At 40.0% G+C, this 10,647-nt stretch overlaps 2 protein-coding genes across 2 annotated transcripts; both read left to right on the forward strand.

Moving 5' to 3' along the window:
• The first annotated feature begins 3,026 nt into the window (after positions 1–3,026).
• On the forward strand, positions 3,027–4,985 carry LOC146392916 (zinc finger MYM-type protein 1-like). The gene has a single exon (XM_084938198.1). It carries the CDS (start codon positions 3,027–3,029, stop codon positions 4,983–4,985), a length of 1,959 nt encoding a protein of 652 aa, XP_084794324.1.
• Positions 4,986–8,352: 3,367 nt separating this feature from the next.
• LOC146392917 (uncharacterized) lies at positions 8,353–10,270 on the forward strand. The gene is made up of 5 exons (XM_084907818.1): positions 8,353–8,679; positions 9,288–9,641; positions 9,759–9,896; positions 9,995–10,053; positions 10,136–10,270. Exons 1-5 carry the CDS (start codon positions 8,358–8,360, stop codon positions 10,268–10,270), a joined length of 1,008 nt encoding a protein of 335 aa, XP_084763944.1. The 5' UTR covers positions 8,353–8,357.
• The last annotated feature ends 377 nt before the right edge of the window (positions 10,271–10,647 follow it).

Consider the following 10,647-nt stretch of genomic DNA (forward strand, 5'->3'; position numbering starts at 1 on the left):
AAATTCAGTTTTCTTTATATAGTGCCACACAAGACAGCCATTTTTAGGTGTTTTATATTGTAAGGAAAAATCCTACAATAGTAAAGAAAAAAGCAACAATCAAACAACCCCTATAAGCAGGCACTTGGTAACAGTAGCATTTCTAACTTTAGAGATGTTGCGCAAATGGAAGAAAGCAGTCTTACATATTTGTTTAATATGTGCGTTGAAGGACATGTCCTGGTCAAAAATGACTCCAAGGTTCCTCACAGTGTTACTGGAGGCCAAGGTAATGCCATCCAGAGTATGAATCTGCTTATTACCATATTTCTAAGATTTTCAGGGCCGAGTACAATAACCTCAGTTTGATCTGAATTAAGAAGCAGAAAGTTAGCGGCCATCCAGGTCTTTATGTCTTTAAGACATTCCTGCAGTTTAACTAATTGGTGTGTGTTATCTGGCTTCATGGACAGATAGAGCTGGGTGTCATCTGCATAGCAGTGAAAATGTATGCTATGTCTTCTAATGATGCTGCCTAAGGGAAGCATGTATAGTGTAAACAGAATTGGTCCTAGCACTGAACCCTGTGGAACTCCATAATTAACCTCAGTATGTGAAGAGGACTCTCCATTTACATGCACAAACTGGAGTCTATTAGATAGATATGATACAAACCACTGCAGTGCAGTACCTGTAATACCTACAGCATGTTCTAATCGCTCTAATAGGATATTATGGTCGACAGTATCGAATGCTGCACTGAGGTCTAGCAGGACAAGCACAGAGATGAGTCCACTGTCAGAGGCCATAAGAAGATCATTTGTAACCTTCACTAAAGCTGTTTCTGTGCTGTGATGAGCTCTGAAACCTGACTGAAACTCTTCAAATAAGCCATTCCTCTGCAGATGATCTGTTAGCTGTTTGACAACTACTCTTTCAAGGATGTTTGATATGAAAGGAAGGTTGGAGATTGGCCTACAATTAGCTAAGACTGCTGGGTCTAGAGATGCTTTTAGAGTAAAAGTTTAACTACAGCCAGCTTGAAGGCCTGTGGTACATAGCTGATTATTAGAGATAGGTTGATCATATTTAAGATCAAAGAATTAATTAATGGCAGGACTTCTTTGAGCAGTTTTGTAGGAATGGGGTCTAAAAGACACGTTGATGGTTTGGAGGAAGTAATTATTGAAGTTAACTCAGAAAGATCAATTGGAGAAAAAGAGTCTAACTTAACATCAATGGTACTAAGAGTAGCTGTAGATAATATTACATCTGTGGGATGATTATTGGTAATTTTATTTGTGAAGAAGTTCATGGGGATGGTGTTCGCTCTGTGTTGTAGAGTCCTGATGACACCCAGTTTGTGCTCCAGTGGATGATGAGAGTCAAACCTTAAATACTGATCCGTATGTGTAGGTTTACGGTACACGTCAGCTTTTAGATGTCCCCCATTACTGATGGAAATCTCACAGTCTAAGAAGGCTAACCTTCCACTTTTCATATCCTCCCTGGCAGGGCTGACCGTATAGGCAAATGCTAAGGGCGCCGTCCATCAGGGGGCGCCACGCCAGTGCCACAAATGTTGAAAAAAAAAAAAAAAAAGTTGGTACTATTATTTCTAAATACAAAAAATAATCCCACGTTAATTAAAATGCAAAGTAAAGCTTATTTAATAGAAATATTATTTGTTACAACATTACCCCCCTCCCCGCACGGTGCGCCCCCTCCCTTCCCGTATCATGGTTCCTTTTGGACGTCACCACATCAAAAAATCAACAAAAGATGTCAAAACGGCCAAAACTGTCAGGTGCCCAGGGAAGAAAAAAGAGAAAAGAAGAGGAGGAGAAACGAGAAAAAGACAGAGGTAGGTAACGTTAGCCTACATGAAATTATTTGTCTGAATGTGATAGTAACCTAAATTTTTAGCATTAAGCTAATGTTACATGATTCGCTAATTGCTAATCAATAAATAGCTAGTTAACTGTTTTAACCTCAGTTAATATTGTGGAGGGGGCTAAATTGTTATGGAAAATAATAATGTAACGTTAGGTAATTACAGTACTCCCACCTTTCCCACCATTCCTCATTTGTATTCATCTTTTAAGCAGGTGTTTTTTGTTTACATTGTTATTGCCTTCTGGTTAGCTAACGTTTACCCTGCAGGTAATAGTCACTTTTCCACCCCTGTATATATTATAGTTGTAAGCCTAGTTGTTAAAGTGCACATCATTAATGTTAATTAAGCAACATCACATGAGAGGGAATGCTGTTTTTTAATATGAGCACTGCTGTGATTCGGTCAAAGATAATCATAACATAACATTCTCATATGATATTATACTGTTACTTTGCATTCTGCTATTCAGCATTTCACTGTAATGATGACAATAAATTGAATCTAATCTAATTTGCATATCAGTTAACATCATACATATATCTCTTTGGTTTTTCATTTATATTATATCATTTCATTTTATTCCTGGAATCATATGTTTTTATTATTAGACTTTAATACTCAGTGGTGTAACATACTCCTCTCTTCAGATGCACTGTTGAAGTTTCTAAATCCCACCCCTAGGCCATCTACCACATCTACCGCTGCTGCCTCCACTTCAGCAGCACAACCCACCAGTGATGCAGCATCAGCAGCACAACCCAGCCATGATGCAGCAGCATCAAGCGGTCTTCCTGTTGCCTCCACCTCAGCAGCACAACCCACCAGTTTTGCAGCAGCATCAAGCGGTGTTCCTGTTGCCTCCACCTCAGCAGCACAACCCAGCAGTGATGCAGCAGCATCAAGCGGTCTTCCTGCTGCACCAATAGACCCTGCTGACTGGCCTTCTGCTTTAACTGAAAAGGTACGAACAGAGTTAGTTCACAGAGGTCCATTTGTAATTGATAGTGACTTCACATTCCCGAAACAGAAAGACGGGCGAAGGTGTCAGCATGATTATTTTAACAGACTCTTAATCAATGGGGAAAAGGTGAGAAGAACCTGGCTTATGTATTCGAAAAAAGAGGATAGCTTGCACTGCTTCTGCTGCAAAATGTTTTCCAAGAGAGATTACAAACTGAGTAGGGAAGGTCTGAAGGACTGGAAAAATGCAAGCCACTTGCTCAAGGTCCATGAGGATAGCCAGGAGCATAATGCTCACATGGCAACATGGAAGGACTTGGAGGTCCGTTTTGCGAAAGGACTCACAATAGATAAACAAGAGATGGCACTTGCTGAGGCTGAGAGAAAAAGGTGGCGTGAAGTTCTACATCGTTTGGTGGCAATAATTCAGTCCTTAGCTGAAAGAAACATGGCTTTCAGGGGGTCCACAGACACATTAAATAAACCAGACAATGGCAATTTTCTGAAAGAAGTGGAGCTTATGGCCAAATTTGATCCAGTGATGAAGCAGCATGTCAGTAGAGTAGAAAGTGGAGCTGGCAGTCACATACATTATCTGGGAAAAACAATCCAAATTGAACTGATTGACACCATCAGTTCAAGAATAATAAAACGCATTGTGGAAGATATCAAAACATCAAAGTATTTCTCCATCATTTTAGATTGCACACCTGATCTGAGTCATAAGGAACAGCTCTCTGTCATAGTCAGGATAGTGTCACAAGAAGACATACCACAAGTTAAAGAGCATTTCCTGGGCTTTCTTGTTGCAGAGGAATCAACAGGAGATCATTTGTCAACTCTCATCCTAAAACGGATAGAGGAGCTTAACATTCCTTTTGAAGACTGCAGAGGACAGTCCTATGACAATGGGGCCAACATGAAGGGAAAAAATAAAGGTGTTCAGGCAAGGTTGCTTCAGCTAAACTCAAGAGCTTTTTTGGTCCCATGTGGTGCCCACACTTTAAATCTGGTAGTAGCTGATGCTGCAAAAAGCTCACCAGATGCCCTTGGCTACTTTGGGCATTTAGCAAAATTATTCAAGCTCTTCTCAGCCTCCACCCATAGGTGGGGTGTTCTCCTGAAACATGTGAAAACCACCTTGAAATCATGGGCTGAGACCAGATGGGAAAGCAGGATAAAAAGCATTGAGGCAGTCAGATATCAGGCTCGGCAAGTCAGAGAGGCTCTTCTGGAGGTGAGGGAAACAGCTACAGACCCTGTGGTCAGAGTTGAAGCCCAGTCTTTGGCTGAGGAGATTGGATCCTATCGTTTTTGCATTTGTACAGCCATCTGGTATGACATTCTCAGCAAGATCCACTATGTGAGTAAACTCATGCAGTCGCCCTCCATGCAGCTAGATGTGGCTGTCGACTTGCTGAAGAAAACCAAAGATTCCCTCACCAGCTACAGAAACACTGGATTTTCTGATGCACAGACAACGGCAAAGGAGATGTGTGAAGAAATGAATGTGGAGGCTGAACTCAAACAAAAGCGATTGAGAACCACCAAAAGGCACTTCGGTTATGAGTCTCCAGATGAGCCCATACAAGATGCACTTAAAAAAATGGAAACCACATTTTTTAATGTGGTAGTGGATACAGCCATCTCTTCACTTGATGAGAGATTTCAGAACCTTGGAGAGGTGAATGACAAGTTTGGAGTACTCCTCAATTTCCACAACTTACAAAAAGAAGAGCTGCTACAGCAGTGCCAAACACTGAGTACTACTCTGACCCATGACAGCCAGCCGGACATTAATGGCACAGAACTTGCAATGGAAATGCAGAATTTCCCACCATTGCCATCAAAGAACATGACAAACATGGAACTCTTGACCTTCCTGCATGAGAAGAAGCTGGCAGAAATTTACCCCAACATGTGGGTTGCTCTGAGAATCTTTGCCACTCTTCCTGTTACAGTGGCTGCTGCTGAAAGAAGCTTCTCTAAGCTCAAACTCATTAAAACCTACCTGAGATCTACTATGATGCAAGAACGTCTCAGTGGACTTTCCATCATAAGCATAAATCATGTGGTCTCAAATCAGTTGTCATATGATGATGTTGTAGATGACTTTGCTGCAAGAAAGACTAGGAGAGTAAGGCTGTAGCAGGTGATGTGAGGTTGATGAGGGGGTGGTGTACAGTAATTTGTAAGTCATTCTAGTTAATGCAGTATTAAAAAGCACAACTAGAGAACTCTGTAGGATCCCCTTTTTGTAATATAGTTGTTAAAGTCATACTGGTTTATTTAATATCTTGTTTTGTGCAGTGCCTTATTTATATTGTATTTTTAATTTATTTTATCCAACTTGTTGACACGTTTTATTGTGTTTATGTATGTAAAATTTATTGTATTTCATATATTCATTTTTTATTTTTTGTATTCATTTATTTATTCATATATTTTTTTATCTTGTTAATTATTCTGATTGTGAATTTGCTTTCTTTAAGTAAAAAAAAAAGGTCAAAGACAAAGCTATTCGGTTTCTTGTGAGTACATACACTACACTGCCGATGTAGGGGGGCGCCACCTAAAATCTTGCCTAGGGCGCCAGATTGGTTAGGGCCGGGCCTGCTCCCTGGTGAATTTGATGTGTCGGTCCACCGAGTTAATGTGATCCGTGAATTGTGGTACGCCCTGAGATTTGATTTTTACCCAGGTGTCATCCACATATCTGAACCAATGGCTTGGTGGTATTCCAGGGTAGGATAGCAAAGCCCTCTTTTCCACTTCTTACATGTACAAATTGGCCACGATGGGTGAAACTGGGGAGCCCATGGCACACCCATGTTTCTGCCTGTAGAACTGACCCTTGTATGTGAAGTAGGTGGAATGAAGACACAGTTCCAAAAGCAACCACACTTGGTCGATGCTGAGAGTGGTCCTGTTGCTGAGGTTGGTGTCATCCTGTAACCTCTTACGGACTACCTCCAGCGCTTCCGTGACTGGGATGCAAGTGAAGAGAGATGTAACGTCGTACGAGACCATGGTTTCATCTGCCTCCATAATGACATCTCTCACCTTCTCAACAAAATCCAGGGTGTTCTGGATGTGGTGTTCAGAGCTGCCCACCAGCGGGTTGAGGATCGAAGCCAGAAACTTGGAGATGTTATAGGTGACAGAGTTGATCATGCAGGCAATCAGTCTTAAAGGTGCACCCTGTTTATGTATTTTTGGTAAACCATACAGACTTGGTGTAGGTTCCCCTGGGTATAGCCTGTGGTATGAGGTCTGGTCAATAGCCTTGTCTCGTTCTAACTGCTTCAGACAGTCTATCGCCCTCTTCCTGTAGCCACTTCCTGGGTCTCGTTTCACGGGCTCATAAGTATTTTCATCACTGAGTAGTGACAAAATTTTCTCATGATAGTCTTTCTGGTTTAGCAATACTGTGCACCTACCCTTGTCTGCCGGAAGGATGATAATGTTGTTGTCATCACTAAGTGATGTGAGTGCCTTCCTCTCCTCCATGGTGATGTTGGATGCTGGGGGCTTTGCATTGCTGAGACAGGCCGAAACTTTCGTCCGTAGTTGCTCTGCTTCCACTTCTGCAATATTGTTGTTACGAATTGCTGTTTCTGTGGCTGTGATCAGCTCCACTAGCGGGATTTGTCTTAGTGTGACAGCAAAATTCAGCCATTTAGCAAGGATGCTTTTCTCTGTTTGGTCCACCCCAAAACTGGTCCACCCCAAGGATCGGGTCCCCCGACACAAACAGAGTAACATAGTGTACGCTGTTAAGTGCCAGGAGGATTGCCAGGATTTATACGTCGGGGAAACCAAACAACCTCTGGCGAAGCAGATGGCACAACACAGAAGAGCTACCTCATCAGGCCAGGACTCTGCAGTCTATTCACACCTACAGGCCAGTGGACACTCTTTCAAGGATGAGGATCTTCACATCCTGGAGAGGGAAGAACGCTGGTTTGAGCGCGGAGTCAGGGAGGCCATTTACGTGAAAAGGGAAAGACCATCTCTGAATCGAGGAGGGGGCCTAAGGGTACATCTTTCGCCATCTTACAATGCTGTGATTGCAGCCATTCCCCAACTCTCTGTGAATGGTACTCATGGCCATTGATCAGTGGTCTTTGATCAGTAGGTTTTGGTCAGCGGTTGTTGATCAATGGTCTTGAGAATTTGCATAATTAAGATTAAGGAACTGACCTCCCAGCCCATTGTTCCTTCAGTGGGCTGGTTTCAGTCATTATGCAAATGTACTGTTTATAAGATTGGCGAAACCTGCAGTCAGCTGAGACTGAAGAAGTCACTTGGATGAGTGACGAAACATTTCTCCCACAAAACGCTACGTCCAGATGAACAGAATCAACTTTTTGGAGTAATAGTAGTTGTTTTTTGTTAACTTTTAAAGTAATCAAGGGTCACTTTTTATGAATTGTCTAGTATAGATGCAGCGAGAGACCAGGAAAACGCATGTAAACAAGCAAAAAATGAAAAGTAATCTGTAGGGATATTAAAGACAGATTACTTTTGGTCCAGTGGGTTCAAAGATTATCCAAAATAATGTAGATATAAAATCTAAATCTACTAATATCAGCTAACATCAGTCAGAAAAGCATCTCAGTAAGAAAAAACCTGCTACCTGAATTAAATTTTCTTAGTGAATTAATAAACCAGCTTCCACCAAATGGTGGCAGTAGTGCAAAGAGAATAAAAGACTCGTGTGTAAGATGTTACCAAAAGAAAGCTCTGACATCATATAAATTCTCATGGTTTTAGTTTAGCCCAAAATAAACGAAGCAACATTTTCTTTTAATATAGCCTCTTTACTGCAAAATCACAAAATAGTAGTTTTTCTCTTGACATACGATTGACACGGAACCTGTATTGTCAGCCATATTTTGTGTTTTGGTGAAGATTTTTCGTCTTCTTGTATTGATGATGTTGTGTTTATCAATAATAAAAATTATATCATGAATTATAATGTAAAATCTTGGATACAATTTTCCATGATTGCCTTTTTCTGGTAATATTTAGCCACTTTTTTTGGCCCAATAGAGCAACTAAGCAAAAAGTGATGTCTTGGAACTTTTCTCTTTGTAACATGGTTGGAAATTTTGGACAGGAAATCTATTCTAGAATTTTACTTGTGTTGTGATGACTGCTCGTGTCATGTATGTTCATTGGAGACAATGAGATAATTTTAACTTTGGAAAGACATTTAAAAGCTAACATTATTACAGACCAATCAGATTGTTTTAAAATGGTTACCCCCCATTGCATTGTCCCCTCCCATCTCATTGTCCCCTCCCATTTGATAAAACCACATTAAGATTAATCATCTTGCAGTGAAATCTAATTTTAAATGAGGACTGAACCAGAAAATGTTGATCATATTGAGCATAGCTCTTTTACTCACAGCTGGGCGTAAGTATGCATCTGTGTTCAGTTTTCCCTGTTTTCAGTAATTGTTACCTTTTACACTTGGATAAATGTAAAGGATTGTCTTTATTTTTCAGGATGCATGGATGACCAAAGCTTTGTAACAAAAAATGTTCATCTTGGAGAAGATGTGACTCTGACGTGTAGTCGCCGGTCTAACTTGTCAGGATTACTTTTTTGGATCCGAGTTGTTGCTGGAAATCTGCCTGAAGTCTTAGGGGCGACCTACACATTTGATCATGGCACTGTTAACAAAACTCCTCGTATTACAACAAAGCAGGAAACAGGAACATTTGTTCTCCATATAATTCAGACACAGCTCAATGACACTGCCTTCTATTACTGTGAAGAAGTGATTGAACTCAAAGCAACACTGTGGAATATTACTTTCCTAAGAGTCAAAGGTAAATGACACAATATTCTCCTTGTTGATGCTCAACTTTGAATTTATGTTGATTTACACATTTATTAACTACCTCTCATTGTAAGGTTTATGCCATAGCTGCCCTTAATTAACAGTACTTACTAGTTATTACTAGTTATTAGAAAAATGATTTTTCATGTTTCTCTGTTGAATAATGCACCAGCATGCAGAAGCATATGTTTATAATAAAATATCAGTATTATACTTGAATTTCTAAAAGTACTGTTTTACAAAAAAGCTGAAAATATAGTAAAGTACTTTACTATATTTTATTAAGATACCAAATCTTATTTACTTGCATTCCTGAACAGAAGTCAGCTTAAATGAGTGTATAACAACATGAATTCAGTTTGCTGTTTGTCTAATAAATAACAATATAACTTTTGCCTTTAAACAAGTTTGTGGCAGATTGATACATTTTTCTGTTTTCTTGTTTTCATGATGGGTGGTAAAATACTTTTGTTAAGAATCATACATAAGTTTGAGGGACAGTTGGTGGCATAAGTTTAGCTTAATTCATGACTGTGAAAAATAACAATTCTTGCAGTGGTTTTAAATGAATTGTACATACTTTGTTTTATTTTCCAGGACCAGAACCTGACATCCCCGTTGTCATTCAAGAGTTGCCATCAGCTCCGATATATCAAGGAGACTCAGTAACTCTACAGTGTTCGGTCCTCTCTGGCCTGCAGAAGAATACATGTCCAGAGGATGTGTACTGGTTCAGAGCAGGAATGGATGAAACATATCCCAGTGTGATTTACGTTTATAGAAGCAGTGGTGATGAATGTGAGAGGCAGTCTGATGTTTATTCTCCTCGAAAATGTGTCTACAACTTCTCAAAGAACAATATCAGCTCTTCTGATTCTGGAAACTACTATTGTGCTGTGGCAACATGTGGACATATCATTTTTGGTAATGGAGCAAAATTGAATATTGAAGGTAACAACCTTTATGTAATATATGCATCTTCAGATTATTTCTAGTTTTCAGGAGGCACATTTAAGGAAATGTTTTCATAGCGATTAACCTTTCGTGTTTGATCCTTTTGTTTTTCAGACAACATTTGGTCATTTGGTGATTCTCAGGTGGTCAACACAGTTGTGTTTCTTTTGTGTGCTGCTTTGGCAATAAGTTTGATGGTTATAGCCTTACTGAGTTATGTACTCAAGAACAAGAAATATAATTGTTCGAATGGTAATGAATTTCCTGTTATATTTATCTATATTTAATTTTCAGTATATTATGAAATTCATTGCATCTGTACTTATTATTTTTTGGGTAATTTATTCCAGCTGCTGCTGCAGTGGAAACACATTCTACCATGACCACAGGCAACCAACAACATCAGCAGGTAGGCTGTTTTAAAACTAAATTGTTGCACTGGAACATTTATGTTTTATACATTTAATCAAGTTGTCACATTATTTCAACAGGTAACTGAAGAGCCCTTAGTTTATTCTGTACCTAATTTTACAAAGAAGAAAGTCAGACGAAATCCAAGGAGCAGTGAAAAATCTGTCGATGGACAGAGCATCTACGCAGATGTCAGAGTTTTAGGGTATGAGTAGATACTAGGGGTGCAACGATATTCGTATCGATATTGAACCGTTCGATACAGTGCTTTCGGTTCGGTACGCATATGTATCGAACAATACAAAATTTGTAATTTATTTTATCAACTTTCCTTCTGACGATGCTGTCTGTGTTGAGTGCTCAGTGAATCTGCGTTCGACTACTCCGCCTAGGCTGCACTGTCGAGCGCAGATCCACTGAGCGCTCAACACAGACAGCATCGTCAGAAGGAAGAGCGCAGGGCAAGCTAGCGAGTCAGAAGTTAAGCTCTCCTTGCAACATGGCAAATTGAACCTCCCCCACCCTCATTCAGATCTGGCCTTTGGAACTATTTTGGTTTTCATGTGACGTATGACCCTGAAGGTAAGCGCGT

This window comes from Perissodus microlepis, chromosome 2 (assembly GCF_051167445.1).
Source record: "Perissodus microlepis isolate ML-2025 ecotype Zambia chromosome 2, ASM5116744v1, whole genome shotgun sequence".
Taxonomy (NCBI): Eukaryota; Metazoa; Chordata; class Actinopteri; order Cichliformes; family Cichlidae; genus Perissodus; species Perissodus microlepis.